The sequence below is a fragment of the Mobula birostris genome, chromosome 12 (genome assembly GCF_030028105.1).
Source record: "Mobula birostris isolate sMobBir1 chromosome 12, sMobBir1.hap1, whole genome shotgun sequence".
NCBI lineage: Eukaryota > Metazoa > Chordata > Chondrichthyes > Myliobatiformes > Myliobatidae > Mobula > Mobula birostris.
In genome coordinates, this window is record NC_092381.1 from 113710771 (window position 1) to 113729239 (window position 18469).

The 18469-nt window shown below is 45.1% G+C and overlaps 1 protein-coding gene and 1 long non-coding RNA gene across 3 annotated transcripts in view; both read right to left on the minus strand.

Moving 5' to 3' along the window:
- Positions 1-1805: 1805 nt before the first annotated feature.
- Positions 1806-2473, minus strand: LOC140206412 (uncharacterized). Its single transcript, XR_011888140.1, has 2 exons — positions 2352-2473; positions 1806-2108 (listed from the first exon to the last, which is right to left on the minus strand). It is a non-coding gene; the product is annotated as an uncharacterized lncRNA (long non-coding RNA).
- Positions 2474-16718: 14245 nt separating this feature from the next.
- Positions 16719-18469, minus strand: part of LOC140206209 (BTB/POZ domain-containing protein 7-like) — a 172867-nt gene continuing 171116 nt past the window's right edge. For both annotated transcript variants that reach the window (XM_072274518.1, XM_072274519.1), the window contains one exon: positions 16719-18058. In XM_072274518.1, coding sequence (XP_072130619.1) covers positions 16958-18058 — 1101 coding nt within the window. In that variant the 3' untranslated portion in view covers positions 16719-16957. The remainder of the gene's footprint in view (positions 18059-18469) is intronic.

The following is an 18469-nucleotide window of genomic DNA, read 5'->3' on the forward strand; positions in this document are numbered from 1 at the left end:
CCACAACATCACTGGCCTTACGAATGAGTTTGTTGATTCTGTTGGTGTCTGCTACCCTCAGCCTGCTGCCCCAGCACACAACAGCAAACATGATCGCACTGGCCACCACAGACTCGTAGAACATCCTCAGCATTGTCCGGCAGATGTTAAAGGACCTCAGTCTCCTCAGGAAATAGAGACGGCTCTGACCCTTCTTGTAGACAGCCTCAGTGTTCTTTGACCAGTCCAGTTTAGTCATAGTTATACTTTATTGATCCCGGGGGAAATTGGTTTTTGTTACAGTTGCACCATAAATAATAAATAGTAATAAAACCATGAATTGATTTGTCCATCCCGTAAACAAATCCCCACCCCACTCTGACATTTCACTTCCTCTCATCTGCCTCTTACTTTCCCCGGGTCCCCTCCTCCTTCCCTATCTCCCATGGTCCACTCTCCTCTCCTAGCAGATTCCTTCCTCTCCAGCCCGTGACCTTTCCCACCACCTGGCTTCACCCATCACCTTCCAGCTAGCCTCCTCCCCCTCCCTCCCCCAACCTTCTTTTTCTGACATCTTCCCCTTCCTTTCCAGTACTGTTGGAGGGACTCAGTCTGAAATGTTGACTGTTTACTCGTTTCCATAGATGCTGCCTGACCTGCTGAGTTCCTCTGGCATTTTGTGTGTGTTGCTTTGGATTTCCAGCATCCGCAGACTGTCTTGTGATCTTGATGCAATGCCCTCATCACAGTGAGGGAGACGAAATGAGATCAAATCCTGCCCTAGATCTTTCGTGACCTGCTCGTCCTGGGTGAGAGAGCAACACACACACACAAGTGCTGGAGGTGGTCAGGCAGCCTCTGTGGAGGGGAATAAACAGGCAACGTTTTAGGCCGAGACCCTTCTTCAGGACTGGAAGGGGGTTGGAGGAGTGGAAGGGAGGAGAATAAGAGGGAAGGAGTGGAAGCTGACAGGGGACAGGTGAGGCCAGATGAGGGGGAGGGTGGCTGCCCCACCACTGAGCACATCTGCGAGGAATGGTGCCACAAGAAGGCCCCTCCACCATCTCTCTTCTCTCTAGTCCATCAGGACTAACTGAGCCTTGGGTCCCACACCAGCAGGTTCAGGAAGTTATTACACGACAGCCACCGGGCTCCTGAACCAACACGGATACTTAACTTGCCACAACTCTGAGCGGATTCTACAAACTACGCACTCACTTTCAACGACGCCACAACTCATGTTCTCGGTTTTTTTTTTAATTGCACGATCTGTCTTCTTTTGCACATTGGTCAGCTGTTTCTGTATAGTTTTTCCATCATTAAGGACCACTCCCCCATCACCGAGGACAAGCCCTCTTCTCATTGTTACCATCGGGGAGGAGGTACAGGAGCCTGAAGACACACACTCAGCAATTCAGGTACAGCTTCTTCCCCTCTGCCAGCAGATTTCTGAATGGACATTGAACCCGTCAACACTACCTCACAAACAAGAGAAAATCTGCAGATGCTGGAAATCCGATCAACACAAAATGCTGGAGGAACTCAGCAAGCCAGGCGGCAATTATGGGAAAAAAAAGTACAGTCGACGTTTCGGGCTGAAACTCTTCGGCAGGACTCAACACTATCTCACTACTCTTTTGTTTTTTTTTTGCACTCCTTATTTAGTTTAACTATTATATATATATTCTGTATTTCCCAGTTCTTTTTCTATTATTGTCTATCGCATTGAACTGCTGCCACAAACACAACAAATTTCACATGTACCGGTGATATTGAACCCCATTCTAATTCCACTAGGAAAATGTAGCTCGGTTGTATATGCAAGACACTGTGATGATAAACTTTACTGACTTTGATTGTGGATGCCCCGAGTCAGGACAAATTTTTAAAAAATGTTATTCGCTCTATGAGCAGCTACGCAGCCAGCTGACTCCCTCCTAACCGCCTCTGGACAGCCCAGCTACGGGTCCAGTCAGTGGGAGCACCGACGGACGGTTGGCGGTGGTCCGGCTAGTGACCCCTGCATCCCGTGAGCGAAGTACGGGAAACGCCGCCCCCGTGTGGTCGGAGGGATCGCCGGCCAGTATTCCTCTTCCACTCTCCGACGATCCAGTGTCCCCAGCCGGCATCTGATGCGACAGGATGTGGGAATTAGGGTGAAACTAACAAGGGTTCAGACACAGTTGTTAAAGGGAAACTGGGAGAGAAGAAATCAGTTCAAAGTAACATAACTCCGATAAACCAGCACGTCTGAGAGTTTGGCGCAACTGGGCTAGATTTTCCGGCCTGTTATTCCTATTTTAAATTATAACACGTTAAATTATTTACACAGTAATATGATAAATATCCCACTGAAAGCAGGCGATATTTACCCTTTGCTTAATGGCATCGGTCAATGGGTTAAGCAGGCCGGGGAATCAGCACCGGACTTCAGGGTGAGTGGTGTGGGTTTGAGCCCAGCCGGCTCCTTGCACGCTTTCCATCCGTGCTGGGTTGAGCGTCGAGCTAGCAACTCGGTCTCGTAAAAAAAAGACAAAAAGGAACGGCAGGTTGCCGCTTGGTGCGCCATATCGCGGAGAGGAATAACACTGGGGAACCCCAAAAGCGACACACAAAACGCTGGAGAAATTGACCACATTTACATGGAGCTCTGCCACAAGAAAACAACTTTATCATCAAAGTCCCCGTCATCCAGACCATGATCTCTTCTAACTGCTACCATTCTGCAGGAGGTACAGGAGCCCTAGATCCCACACCATCAGGTTCAGGAACAGTTATTACCCCACAACCATCAGGCTCCTGAACCAGTGTGGATAAATTCACTCACCACAATGAGCCTCAGGTCCCACACCACCAGGTTCAGGAAGTTATTACTCCTCAACCATCAGGCTCCTGAACCAGTGTGGATAACTTCTCTCACCACAATGAGCCTCAGGTCCCACACCACCAGGTTCAGGAACAGTTATTACCCCACAACCATCAGGCTCCTGAACCAGTGTGGATAACTTCACTCACAACTCTGAACTGATTCCATGAGTTCAGACTCACTTTCAAGGATTCTTCTTTATCAGAATCAGGTATCAATATCATTGGCATATGTCGTGAAATTTGTTTTGCAGCTGCAGTACATTGCAATACATAATAATAAAAACTATAAATGCATTAAGAAATATATATGTAATAAAACAAAATTAAATTAAGTAAGACATGCAAAATGAGAGGAAAAAGTCATGAGGTAGTGTTCATGGGTTCAATGCCCATTCAGAAATCTGATGGCAGAGGGGAAGAAGCTGTTCCTGAATCATTGAGTGTGTGTCTTCAGGCTTCTGTAATCCTCCCTGATGGTCACAATGAGAACAAGACATGTCCTGGGTGATGGGGGTCCTTAGTGACCAATGCTGCCTTTTTAAGGCATTGCCAATTTACATAATTTGTCTTCTTTTGCACACTGGTTGTTTTTCAGTCTTTCTTTATATATGCCTTTTTGTTTATTCTACTGTACTTCTTTATTTTCCTATACTACCCACAAAAATTAATTTCAAGGGAGTATATGGTAGTATATACATACTTTGATATTGAGGATTGAGGTGATTGAATTTGATCTTCATGTTTTGATGGTCAAAGTGAGTATAGAAGGCACTGAGCTAATGTGGAGTGAAGCCTTGTTGTCTCCTATGTCGCTTGATTTAACTTTATGAGAGGTGATAGTATTCAAGCACTGCCACAACTGTCGAACATCCTTTGCTGATTCACGTTTAGTCCAGAATTGCCACTTTGCCTGGACCTGCTGTAACTCTCTCGGTCACCAGACTTGAATGCCTCTGATCTGACTCTCAGCAGATTGCAGAGCTCATGGTTCCTCCAAAGCTTCTGATTGGTGAAGACTCTGAACGATTTTGTGTGGACATACTCATCTAGGACTGTTTTTATGAAATTCATGACAAGCATGGTGTATCCATGCAGATCCTCAGATGAGTCCTTGAACACGGCGCATCCACTGACTCAAAGCAAACCACTCCTCTACCTCCCACCTCTTTCCTTGTCCTAATCCCTGGAGTTTTGCTCCTTATCCTCTGCCTGTATGCGGGCAGGAAAAGGACAGCCAAGTGATCCAATTTACTACAATGCTATCTGGACATGGAATGGTAGGCATTCCTTGTCTTAGTATACAGTGATCTAGTGTGTTGGGACCTCTGGTGCTACAGGTCATATGCTGATGGTAATTGGACAGGGTTTACTTCAAACAAACCTGGTTGAGGTGTCCAGCACTGATTTGAAATGCGATGGGATGGGCTGTTTCATGTTTGGAGATAAGCTCATGCGGTATCTCAAATGCTTGATTATACTCGGCCACTGGTGGAATGTAAACTGCAATCAGGATTGTGGAGGAGAACTCCCTAGGTAAATAAAATGGGAAGCACTTGACCATTGTGTGTTTAAGATCAGGGGAGCATGAGTTTGACAAAACCACCACATCAGGACACCACCAAAAATGTATCGTGAAACACTCACCTCCACCTTTTGCCTTTTCCGAATCAGCAGTTCAGTCCATACGGAAAATGGAGAAGCCTTCTGGTTTGACTGCTCTATCTAATGTGCTGGGAGAAAGCCACATCTCAGTCAAACATAAAACATAACAGTCCCTTATTTCCCTCCAACAGAGTAATCTAGCAGTACTCTTGCAAATCACTGTCTGTGAAAGAGAGTGCCGTACTTTCCATGTAGGGAACCTGTGAGAACATTCTTCTCCCAATGTCTTGCTTATATATTTTCAATTTTCTGATAAAAGTGAACACTGCACTTTTTGCCTGGATTAAATTGAAATTCTCACCCCGCAGTTTCATATTTAGAATGTTCATTTTGTCATAGAGATCAGCTAGGTATATCAAATCTCCATCAAAGTTCAATTTTGCTTCCAGGTTCTTGTTCACTTTGAGCAAAAATTCAACCACAGTATCAAAAAAAATCAAAGAAGCATTTTTGGCAGCAGCCTTTTGACAGACAATGTGCTTCAGTGTGAAGAAGCAAGCATTCAAACTCTTCACCATTATCTTGACATAACTGGTGGACTATCCTGCTATTTAATGGATGAGCTTGAATTTTGTTGATAGCCAATATTACAAGACTCATTCTTGAAAAAGTCACTAGCTAAGGTTTTTGGCTGCGAGATGTTGACGATGAATTGCACAATGGATTGCTGGTAAACCAGCATGGCGACCTGTCACATATGGTGCTCCATCTATTACACAAGAAACCATGTTCCTAATCAGAATACTTTTATCCTCAACATACATTTTGAGCTTGTAGATTGACTCTCTGTTGATTTTAAGCATTTTACAAAAGAGTATCTCTTCATAAACTTTTCCATTTTTGATCAACTGGACATATGCCATTAGCAATGCCTTGTTGTCTCGCACAGTTAACTCAAGCAGTTGTGTCCCAAATTCTGTTTTCTGTAGCTCTGTACATAGTTGATACTGAATATCTTCACTCATTTCATCAATATGATGAGCTACAGAGTTTAACTCAGAGGAATTGATTTTAAAATACTGGTATCCATTTTGAGAACAGTGGTGAGCACTTCTTTATACTTAATACTTTATTGTCGCCAAACAATTGATACTAGAACATACAATCATCACAGCGATATTTGATTCTGCGCTTCGCGCTCCCTGGAGTACAAATCGATAGTAAATATTAAAAATTTAAATTATAAATCATAAATAGAAAATAGAAAAGGGAAAGTAAGGTAGTGCAAAAAAAAACCGAGAAGCAGGTCTGGATATTTGGAGGGTACGGCCCAGATCCGGGTCAGGATCCGTTCAGCAGTCTTATCACAGTTGGAAAGAAGCTGTTCCCAAATCTGGCCGTACGAGTCTTCAAGCTCCTGAGCCTTCTCCCAGAGGGAAGAGGGACAAAAAGTGTGTTGGCTGGGTGGGTCGTGTCCTTGATTATCCTGGCAGCACTGCTCCGACAGCGTGCGGTGTAAAGTGAGTCCAAGGACGGAAGATTGGTTTGTGCGATGTGCTGGGCTGTGTTCACAATCTTCTGCAGCTTCTTCCAGTCTTGGACAGGACAACTTCCATACCAGGTTGTGATGCACCCTAGAAGCCTCAAGTTAGGGTGCTGCTTACCGCCCCCCCCCCCCAATAATCTTGAACGCCCCCAACAACTTCTATTTCTCCTAATGCCCCTTAAGGACACATAACCACCCCCTTTGGGGGTGGCGAGGTTGCAGCACTGCCTGCCTCTATTGGGAATCACTGCCCTAGCCCAATCACGGGACAAGTTACAAGGACAAATGAACCTCCAAACCGGTATGTCTTTGGACTGTGGGAGGAAACCAGAGCACCTGGAGGAAACCCATGTGGTCACGGGAAGGACATACAAAAACTTCTCACAGGCAGTGGCAGGATTTGAACTCTGAATTCCTGACAGTCCAAGCTGCGATAGTGCCAGCTAACCACTATGCTGACTGTGGTGCCCCACACTGCTATTTGTGCTGTGTGGTTCTTGTGACTCCATTATCTATGTGTTCAATCACCTTGTCAATCATCCCTCCCCACTAATCTTCCTGCTGGCACTTATCCCTGCATGCGGCCAAAGTGCTACACCCGCCCATTCTCCTCATCCCTCTCCTCCATTCGGGGCCCCAAACAGTCCTTCAAGGCAAGACCCCAGTCTTTCTGGGGTCAACTATTGTGTCTGGTGCTCCTGATGCAGCCTCCTCTACATTGCTGAGACCTGTTGTAAATTGGGGGACCGCTTCGTCGAGCACCTCCGTACCATCCACCACAAGTGGGGCTTCCTGGTGGCCAAACATTTTAATGTGATTCTCATTCCCGTTCCAAACATGTCAGCCCATGGCCTCCTCTTGTGCCAAGATGAGGCCACCCTCAAGGTGGAGGAGAAACATCTTATATTTTATTGGGGTAGCCTCCAACCTGATGGCTTGAATATCAATTTCTCCTTCCAGTAAAAAAATTCCCTCCTCCTCCCCTCTTCTTGTTCCTCACTCTGGCCTCTTACCTCTTCTCACCTGCCTATCACATCTCCTGGGGTCCTCTCCTTCCCTTTCTTCTGCGGTCCATTCTCCTCTCCCATCAGATTCCTTCCTTTCCAGCCCTTCACTTTTCCCACCCACCTGGCTTCACCTATCACCTTCCAGCTATCCTCCTTCCCTTTCCCTCACCATATTATTCTGGATCTTCCCCATTCCAGTCATGGTCTTAAATCTTGAGTGTTTATTCCTGTCCATAGATGCTGCCTGACCTGCAGGATTTTGTGTGATTTGCTCTGGATCTCCAGCATCTGCAGAATTTTTTGTATTTATGTGTGTTCAACTGCCTGTAGTCTTGCCTGAATAAAAAGATTTCCCCGGGGGATACCAACGATTCTGCTGGTACTGAAATCAGGAGCAAAGCACCCCAAGTGCCGGAGGATCTCAGCAAGTCAGGCAGCATCTATCAAGGGGGATTAACAGTGGACATTGTGGGCCAAGACTGGAAAGGAAGGGGAGCAAAAGTAATTATAATTATTGTCATACCTTGGTTTACAACCATACTTTATTTTACCAACACACACAAAAAATGCTGGTGAACGCAGCAGGCCAGGCAGCATCTATAGGAAGGGGAACAGTTGACGTTTCGGGCCGAGACCCTTCGTCAGGACTAACCAAAAGAAGAGATAGTAAGAGATTTGAAAGTGTAGGAGGGGGAGGGGGAGATCCGAAATGATTGGAGAAGACAGGAGGGGGAGGGATGGAACTAAGAGCTGGAAAGTTGATGGGCAAAAGGGATACGAGGCTGGAGAAGGGAGAGGATCATGGGACGGGAGGCTTAGGGAGAAAGAAAGTGGGGGGGGGGTCCCAGAGGATGGGCAAGGAGTTATAGGGGGGAAAATAAATAATAATACCCACCCCTTATTTATTTATTATTTCCCCCCGCTTTTTTCCCTCTCTCTTTTCTTCCTCTGACTATAACTTCTTGCCCATTGTCTGGGCTCCCCTCCCCCTTTCTTTCTCCCTTCTCCAGCCTCGTATCCCTTTTCCCAATCAACTTTCCAGCTCTTAGCTCCATCCCTCCCCCTCCAGTCTTCTCCTATCATTTCGGATCTCCCCCTCCCACTTTCAAATCTCTTACCATCTCTTCTTTCAGTTAGTCCTGACGAAGGGTCTTGGCCCGAAACGTCGAATGATTACGTGCACACTATGGTCTGATACATATTCAATGAGCCCTTTTCTAAAGAGAGGGTTACATTATTATAGCACAACTTCTGTTCTAGATAATAAGAAGGATTCAGCTTCTGGCAGGTGGAGTTCAGTACTACAGATACAAGAGACATGCACATACAGTCAGTAGAGTTTTCATACATTTATTATTGTTGGGACATTAGAAAGATCCAAGCAACTATAGTATATAAATAACTTACTATTTGGGTGGAAAAAAAACATAATCAATTTATTTTCCCTAATTGACACTGGACACACCTAATGTTGTAGAAAAATAGATTTAGAAGAAACACATATTATACACATGGGGAAATTTACAAAGGCAATGACTCTCAATGTGGCTTACAGGTGAGCTGGGATTCAGTCATTAACATGTAGATTAAATGGTAAACTTTTGTTTGTTATAAAAAGTAGGGCATGGCACTTACAAAAATGTGATTGATGGAATTTAATTACCATCCTTCCTTTAACATCTTCCCAAATGTAACACGGTGGAGCAGTACCATTAATATAGCCTGGGACAATTATAAATTATCTCCTGTGTAAGTGAATAGGTAAATTTTAAAACCAGCTAAGTACTTAATACTCACACAAATGCTGGAGGAACCCAGCAAGTCAAGTGGCATTGATGGAGGGGAATGAACAGTCAAAAGTCTTGGCCAAAAACTTAAATAGTTTACGGACACCTCAGTTAATGGTAGGGGTCTATGGATAAAAAAGGTTGAGAACCCCTAGATTAGAACATAGAACAGTGCAGCACAGTACAAGCCCTTCAGCCCTCCATGTTGGGCTGATCTTCCAAAATCAATCCTACATAACCCTCATTTTATTCCCCTCCACAGATGCTGCCCGACCTGATGAATTCCCTCCAGCGTTTTGAGTGCATTGCTCAAGATTTTCAGCATCAGCAGAATCTCTTCTGCTTATGAGGTGTTTAAAAAAGTTGGTGGGCAGTGGTTTAAGCAAGAACCTGCCATTGCTCTGCAGGTGAAGGATTAAGAATGACTTGCGGACTCTACCAACGCACACTCAAGTGGGAAATTGAAGCTATGATGATTTTCAGTTCTTCAGTTCTTCAGTAAACCACCTCCCATTCAAATACTTTTCTGCTGATTCTGCATATGGGTCCTTTAAGTCTTTGGCTTGAGCCACGGCACATGCTAAAAATGACTAAGTCTCTGCTGAACAGCCTACTTGCACTCCTATGGTCTTACTAGTAAGGATGTCAAGGGTTATGAGGAGAAGGCAGGAGGATGGGGATAATAAAGCTGCCACGTTGGAACAGCAGAGAAGATTTGTTGGGCCGTGTAGCCTAATTCTGTTCCTATGCCTTGTGGTCTTGCAAAAGCAGATGTGGGTACCAGTACAAGGGGAAACAATCAGTTTTCGTGTGGTGGCCAATGCTATTGCGGGGAGTAAATGGTCGATATTTCTTGCCGAGGTCCTTCATCAGGTGGTGATGAAGTATCTTAGCTCGAAACGTTGACTTGTTTATTCTCCTCCACAGATGCTGCCTGACTTTCTGAGTTCCTCCAGCATTTTGTGTGTGTTGCTTTGGGATTTCCAGCATCTGCAGAATCTCCTGTGTTTATGATTCAATGCTAATGAGAACCTCAAAGAGGAGCACAACCTTGTCTGTGTTTGGAGGTTTGTGTGCCTCAGTTATCCGGAGAGCTATGTTGGCTGAGTCAGGGCTTTATGCTTTGGCTCTTGGTAGGGTCACCCATGCCAAACAGGTCAAAGGGTAGAGGCCAGGCTAAGAGTGGTCCACCGGTCCTGCAGGTTCATGGGTTCAGCAACCAATGAGGACCTTCATTGCTGTCCTAAATGCCAGCGGCATTACGGGCATTAAGTAAGTAAGCTAACGAGAAGTCTGCTAACCATGCACTGTCAAAGAGGGCGCACTTGTGAGTGAAACAACCCCGAGGATGGAGTTTGCAACAATCCTCACCATGAATATAGCTACACCACGATCTAATTAAATGGTGTAATGGGCTTGAGTGGTTGAATGTAATGCTTGTGTTCCAGGTGCACTGTGCAGAACCCTGAATGTTCTTTCCAGCTGCCTTGAGTCTCCACTGCAGTTTCAAGCTCAGCCCCATCACAGCAGCTGAAGGCAACATCCCTACTTGCTCCAATCACACTCCGCAGACCCTGCCAACGCCACGGCTGGCATCAGGGGTTGAACGACATGCAAGGCTACATGAAAGTGGGTATCCCGAGTCCTCACACAGGATTCCCTAACTTGCAGGTTAAGTTGCTGGTGAGGAAGGCAAATGCAATGTTAGCATTCATTTTGAGAGGACTGGAATATAAAAGAAAGGATGTAATGCTTGATGAATTATAAGGCATTGGTTAGACTGCACTTGGAGTATTGTGAGCAGTTTTGGGCCCTCTATCTAAGAAAAGATGTATTGGCATTGGAGATGGTCCAGAGGAGGTTTACGAGAATCATCCCAGGAAAGAAAGGGTTAACATATGAGGAGTGTCTCTGAAAGTTCTCAATTATCCAGATCATTGTAAAACAAGCAGTAGTGAATCAACTGGACTTGCTGTGTTGACTAGAAGATGTTTCGCCATTCATCTGAGAGGCTTCGTCAGTTCTGATCTATGGCGGGTAGTTTTCCGAGTTGTTTAAAGGTACAGCAATCACATGAGGGTCGTTAAGAGTCGCAGAGGTAATGAGAGGGTCACTAGTCTTATCTTTGCATGAATCGGGGTGTGAACTGCTGTGGAGATGCCAGGATAGAGATGTTAGGATGGCATTGTAAGTAGCTGATAAATGGTGTTGTACCCCATACTCTCTATTTAGGGATGGGTTTTCCAGTTTGTCTCACTGGCCCAAAAATCTCATTCAAACCTATTGAATATTGAAAGGCCTAGATAGAGAGGACATGGAGAGGATGCTTCCTATAGTGCGGGATTCTAAGCCCAAGGGCACAGCTTCAGAATGTCCTTTCAGAATATGGATGAGGAGGAATTTCTTAAGCAGGGGGTGGTGAATCGGTGTAATTCACAGACGGATGTGGAGTTTAAGTCATTAGGTATACTTAAAGCAGAAGTTGAAAGATTCTTGATTAGTCAGGGCGTCAAGGGTCAAAGGTTAGGGGGGAAGGCAGGAGAATGGGGTTGAGAGGGATAATAAATCAGTCAAGATTGAATGGCAGAGCAGACTCAATGAGCCAAATAGCCTAATTCTGCTCCTATGTCTTATGGTCTATTTATTTAAAAAGGATGCAAAATTATTTTTTTCCCTTTCCCTCAAAGTGTCAAAGAGTTTGAGACACATTTTTGTTATCAGAACCAACGTGTGACCAGTTATCAACTCTGGGTGGTTATCCACACAAACAGCACAAAGCTGTCTGTCTTGCAATGCTGATCTCGGGCTGTTGCCACAGCAAGTCTGGAGTCTTGACCAATGGCAGTCAGACTCAAGGAACACAAGTACGATGCCATCAGAACACCATTATCACCGTTAAACTTCTTTTTTTCTGTGAACCCACCCTCCTCTGCCTCCTTCCCTTACTATAGATTTCTTTTTAAAAGTCTACTCTGTTATTTCATCATGACTGATCCATTTTCCTCTCAGCCCTAATCTCCTGCCTTCTCGCCGTATCCCTTCATGCTCTGACTAATTAAGAATCTATAAACCTCTGCCTTAAATATACCCTATGACTTAGCCTCCACAGCTGCCTGTAACTATAAATTCTAGGTTCTCTATTCTCTGGCTAAAGAAATTCCTCCTCATCTCCATTCTAAACAGACACCCCTCTATTCTGCTGTGTCCTCAGGTCCCCACTATAGAAGACATCCTCTTCATATCCACTCTATCGAGACCTTTTCAACATTCGAAAGGTTTTCAATGAGGTCACCCCTCAGTCTTCTGAATTCCAGTGAGTAGAGGGCCAGAACCATCAAACGTTCTTCATACGAGCCTTAGATTCCCATAATCATTTTCGTGAACCTTCCTTGAACCCTCTCCTTTGTCAGCACATCCTTTCCTAGATAAGGGGCCCAAAACTGCTCACACTACTCCAAGTGAGGCCTCACTGGTGTGTTTCAGCTGGATTCAAATGTCAGCTTTCAGACAACACGTAGAAGTATCTGACTCTCTCAGCAGGAGAGCAGGGGTTCTGAACCTTTTTTATGTTATTGAACAATACCATTAAGCAAGGGGTTTGTGGACCCCAGATTGGGAACCCCTGCTCTAGGCCAACACACACATAAAGTGTTGAGGAACTCAGCAAGTCAGGAGGGAAATAAACAGTCGACGTTTCAGGCCAAGCCCCTTCATCAGGACTGGAAAGGGTAGGAGCCAGAATAAGGTGGTGGGGGAGAGAAGGCGAGGGGAAGGAATATAGGTGATCAGCAAGGACATGTGAGAGGGAAGAGGTAAAAGGCTGATAAAGAAGGAGTGACCCATGAGAGAAAGGGAAGGTGGAGGGGAACCAGACAGAGGTGATGAAGAGGGAGGCATGTCTTGCTGAGTTCCCCCTGTGTGTGCGTGTGTGCGTGCGTATGCGTGTTGCTCAAGAGTTCCAGCATCTGCAGAATCATGTCTCTGCATGCAAGGAACTTAACTCTTGAGAAAAAAAAAATGGAGGGCTACGTAGGAGGGAAGAGTTAGATGAATCTTAGGAGTAGGTTAAAAGATCAGCGCAACATTGTGGGCCAAAGGGCCTGTACTGTACTATATAATCTATTTTAGATGATGGAGAATGTATAGATGGAGTTTGGTCAGACCCACCTGGGAGTACTGTGAGCAGTTTTTGGCCCACATCTCCGACAAGATATTCAGGCATTGGAGAGGGTCCAGAGGAGATTCATAATGATCCCAAGAAAGAAAGGGTTAATGTACAGTATGAGGAGCTCTAGGCTTCTACTTGCTGGAATTCAGAAGAATGAGGGGTGAGCTCATTGAAACCTATTGAATATTGAAAGGCCTCGATAGAGTGGATCTGGAGAGAATGTTCTCTATGCTGGGGGAAATCTAGGATCAGAGGACACAGCCTCAGAAACGAGGGATGTTTCTTAGAACAGAGATGAGCAAGGATTTCTTTAGCCAGAGGGTGGTGAATCTGTGGAATTCAAAGCCACAGATGGCTGGGAAGGCCAAGTCATTGGGTATATTTAAAGCTGAGGTTGATAGGTTCTTGATTAGTTAGGGTGTCAAAGGTTATGAGGAGAAGGCAGGAAAATGGGGCTGAGAAGGAGAAAAGAATCAGCCGTGATCAAATGGTGGAGTAGGCTCGATGGGCTGCAAGGATAATTCTGCATCTCTGTTTGATGGAAATCTTTGAAGAGGAAATTCAATGTCAAGCTGGAAGGTTGAACAAGTTGCCCTTAAGTTTATCCAGACATTCAGCTTGCCTTCAGTACTGATGTGGAACTCGACAGGTTGTAAATTACTGGCCAAACAATGACTCCAAGTGGGTCAGCCTTGCAAATATGACTCGGCCAATTAGACAACTCTGATGGAAGTTTTTCTGCTTTTTCCCAAGCAGGAAAAAAATCAAAACTTATTCAAAGGTCTAGTGGCAAACGGCAAGGGCTTAATCTGGTGGCTTCCCGAGTCACAAGGTCATAATACTAACACATAAATTATTTAGAGATCTGATGGTAAAGTAGATAAAAATAATACTGAAGTTGGCGGGGGGGGGGGGTGGGTAAGAAAATAAGGAGACATTGTCTTTTACAACACACACAAAATGCTTGAGGAACTGAGGCCAGGTGACATTGATGGAGAGGAATAAACAGTAATTCCACCTCATAGATCAGGGGTTCCCAACCTGGGGTCCACAGACCCCTTGTCTAATGGCATAAAATAGGTTGGGAACCTCTGCCTACATGCTGCCTGACTGCTGAGTTCCTCCGGCATTTTGTGTGCGCGCTGCACTGCATTTCCAGCATCTGTAGAACCTCACGGTCTCCATTGAAGAATGTTGCCTGTATATTGGACCACAAAAGGTGAGGGAAAACAGAACATTACCAGCGCTAATCTAAGTCGCAGATCACCAGTGTTGTAACTGTAGTCAACACATAGCTGGCAGCGGATTTTTGTAGAAGTTGTCTCCAAAGTTTCAAGGTGATAGAGAAAAGGCCAACTGCATAAACGCAAACTAGCTACTTGAAAGTGATAAGAATGAACACCTCAAAATTAATGGGAGGAGGGATGTTGTTTAAACATCTCCCTGCCCAAGCTTGGTGGATCAGTTTTATTACTGTTCCTCCAGTGAAGGGAGGCACCACCAGCCTGCGACTTTCTCTGGGCTCTCCATTGTTTAAATAGAAGAGTCGGGTTGACAGGGCTAATCAATTAGCCTTGGTGAAATGGTAGGCTCAATGGGCTAAATGGCCTAATTCTGCTCCATCTATGTTCTGATCTATTGATAATAGTTTGCTGACAAATTAGGAAAGTGAACCTCATTATTCAAGTGAGGATCCAGCCTTATCAGCTGACCCCACGCACACATCTGGTTTTGGTCTTGGCAGCTCCTTCAGTGGCATGCACAATCACAATCCTCTTTTTTTTTAACCTAATTGCAGAATACTAGTGGTCCAAAAGGACTGAGAATGGACAATATAGAACATGCCTCTAATACTTGCAACAGCATCAGATTAAATCGGTTTACAGATTATGCCTAAAGCTTTGGCTAAGTTTGCGGTGGTACATGCCTCTTTAAACTGCCTTAGAACAAAACCCTGGCTCACTAGAGAGTTTCAAAATCAAATCTTTTTTTTTATTTTAAATACAAAAAAAAAATTAATTCATGATTTCAATGAGCATTTCAACAAGTATGGTAGAAACCAGAGGCTGGGATTTAAACAGACTAAATGTTTTAGGAAAAGGTGATACAACCTGTAGATGCGCAGTTGATAATATCATATAAAAATATATTCAAAACATAATTTTAAACTTCAAGATGTCTAAAATAGAAACAACCTCTCCAAAGCAGTTTAGAAGCAGCTTGAGACAGTTAAGGTTATGAGTAAAGGGCCTCGAAAAGAGGAGTCCTGGGACAGGATAAGGGTGCGAGGGAATTTCCAGTGCCTTTACGGGTCGCATAACTAACCATGCAACAAAATAGCCCTATTATCAACCCGATCTGCCTCCTTTGCACAACACACTCCCTCTCTCAATTTCTCACAATACTTATTGATAATCTAGCAGTTCACCCCAGATCTTTAACATCTGGGCAGAACCTGAACAGGCAGTTTAATGTCAGTGATAAGAGACTGGTTGCTTTGCCTGCGTTACCTATAAGTAAAAGCACATGAGCATTTCTTGAAATTGACCTCCCCCCATACAGTTTAGCTGATACAGCAAAACGTTCCACAAACTATTGTCCAAGCTCCAGTTTTTAAAAATTCATAATTTTACTAGAGAAATCATTTCCAGCATAGTTATTTGCATCAGGCTACAGAATACCATGGTAAAATAAAGAGACAGCCCCTCCACTTGAATATTAACTCCTTTTATTTCCCCCGTTTCTCATCCACAGTGAAGCACCCTCATCCTGGGTGGATGAGGCAGCAACTCTGATCGTCTTCCCAGTGGCACTGGGCTCCAGAAGGGCTCTCCTGCCCAAATCAGAGGGAGGCTACATTTGCTCTGAGGGACAAATACAAGCGTGGGAGCACGCCCTGGTTGAAGTTGATCGGTAATAGGCACAGAGGATGGATGGCATTGCAGGAAGGATCTTGACTAATACTTCCTTCCTGCATGCAGCAATGCTCACAATTCCAAGTGGGGGGCAGGGGGGAGAAGGGGAAACACCGCTTGCCTGACAACACGCAGCAAGAATCAAGCTTGGGATAAGTCTTACTTGCAATGACCCCATTTCCATGCAGTGAGCAGCAAGCGCCCGTGGGTGGAGCCGGTTCTTGTGAATCGGAATGACTGCCTTGTAGCGAAGCATTGACAACAAAAACATCTGTCCACTTCACTTCACTTATAACACTCCAGTTCAACAGAAATAAAACAGAAATGCAAACCCAGTCATAATTTCTGAACTAAAGAGAAAGTTTCTTTGCAGAACAACAATTCCAAAATAAAAAAAATCATTCCCTTGTGCTTTTTGCCCAAAGTTTTCAATCTTCCTCAACTGGTCCCTCTGTTTTGCCCCTGTTTAACTTGCATAGGACATGGGACTCTTCTCCCTGTCAACATACAGCACATTTCAATTATGCCCTCTTGTCAAAATAAACTGAGACTGAGCAAAAAAAAAAAAAATCCATCCCCCGGACCACATCCCTTCCTGTCCACTCTATCAGCTCGTTATGGGACTAGAAAGAGAACGTAAGCACAAAACAAGACCTCCCTACTGTAAATACAGTCACTAGAATGGTTTGTATTGCTCAGAGACTCATCCCCCATGATTCATCTGGGTCAAACAGCTCGGGATGTAGGCATGCAGTCAGTGCGGCCAACCAGCTAACCATGACTAAAGTCACAAGAATTTCCATCGCACCACATGATTTTTTGTTTGATGGGCATCCTTTGGAAGGAGAGAGAGAGAGAGAGAGAGAGAGAGAGAGAGAGAGAGAGAGAGAGAGAGAGAGAGAGAGAGAGAAAGAGAAAGAAGAGAGAAAGAAAGAAGAGATTGAGAGAGGAGAAAGAGAAAGAGTAAGAGGAAAACGGGGAAGAAAGGGAAAATAGAGACAGAGGGTAAAAAAACAAAACAAATAAGATAGAGAAAGGGAGAAAAAGGACACAAAACATCAGAAGGGAAATAACATACGCCAGATTTATAGAGCCGACTTCTTGTATAGAAAGTCTCTCGGTTCAGACTTATTTGGCTGTCTCTTGGTGTTCACGCTATGGCTGATACAACAGTTTGATGGTGAGAGGTGGCTTGCCTCGGCTAGTCTCCCAGCTGCGTCCTCAATGACGGAGATGAACGGCACACCTACACCAGGGCTGGCGGGAAGACTAGAAGTCAAGTCCGTGGTCACTGCAGCGTCAGAACCACCCCTCCGATAAAGGTAGTCGCAACAGGTAGGTGCTGGCGACGGGAAGTTGTCCGACTTTACTATGGTCTGCGGTGAGTTCCTTCGTCTCAGCTGGGATGACAGTGGCTCACAAGGGAGGAACGAACACTTGACAGGCGACACAAGCCTGGGCCTGGGCTTCGACTCTTCAGCTGGCAAGCCATGGATTAAGTCTGTGCCTATCAATGTCCCACCAGCAAAGGCTTTGTAATCAGCTGGTTCTAAAGGTATTTGCTGGTCAGGCCTCCCGAATTGCTGAGGTACATCCAGCAGCCTTTCCTCGTGAGCTGGCAGACCATGGGTCAGATCTGTGCCAGCAGTACAATGAATAACCTCTACTGCAGGCGGTGGGTCAAAACTTACAGAAGTCCTCCGAAGGTCGGCCTTCTCGTGAGCGTCTACGGACTCACTGTTCAGGGTCTCTTTTCTTTTTGAAAGCAATGCTGGGCTTAAATGAGGTGGCTTTAAGCTCGTGGGTTGTCTGGAGTTGCTTTTCGCATCCTGGCAGAACGTGTGACCCTTTGAAGGGGATGGGGCAGGGCTGGGCAACTTCTGGGATGGAGCAAAAGGCTGTCCAGAGTCGTCCGGAGAGAAGTCGTAAAAGTCAGGGTAGTTCCAAAAGTCTACGTGCCTGCGGGGTTTCTGTCCCCGAGAGTGTTTCTTCTTCCTCAGGCTGTACTTGCTGACACCGCGGGTTGAGCAGGGCAGCTCGGGAGCCTCGGCGCTCAGCTCCGTGGGATCCTGACCTGCTTCAGACACAGCTTTGCAAAGCTCAGGGTCTTTGGCTGGCAAGCTTGGCTTTGATGTGGCTGCCATGGCAATGTCTGGCATCAATTCCTTCACTGCACTCTTGGAAACCTGTAATAACAAAGTTAACCAAGTTAGTAATTACATATTAAAACACATTTTACTTCATATCTGTACTTTAATTTCTAACTTTTTAATTTAATTTTATATAACTCTTTATTCTCTATAAATGAGTGTTGTTTTTTTTGTTGCACGTCATGCCCTGATCAACACAGCACAGCAAATTCCTAATACACACACAAAATGCTGGAGGAACTCAGCAGGTCAGGCAGTGTCTACGGAGGGGAATCAACAGTCAACGTTTCGGGCTGAGACCCTTCTTCAGGACTGGAAAGGGAGAAGACGACCAAATAAGAAGTTGGGTAGGGAGGCAAACAAGCAGGTGCAAGGTGCAAAGGGGCAGCAGTGAGAGAGGGTCTCACTGGACTCCCGTCGAAGAGGAGATCTAAACTTCTTCAGAGT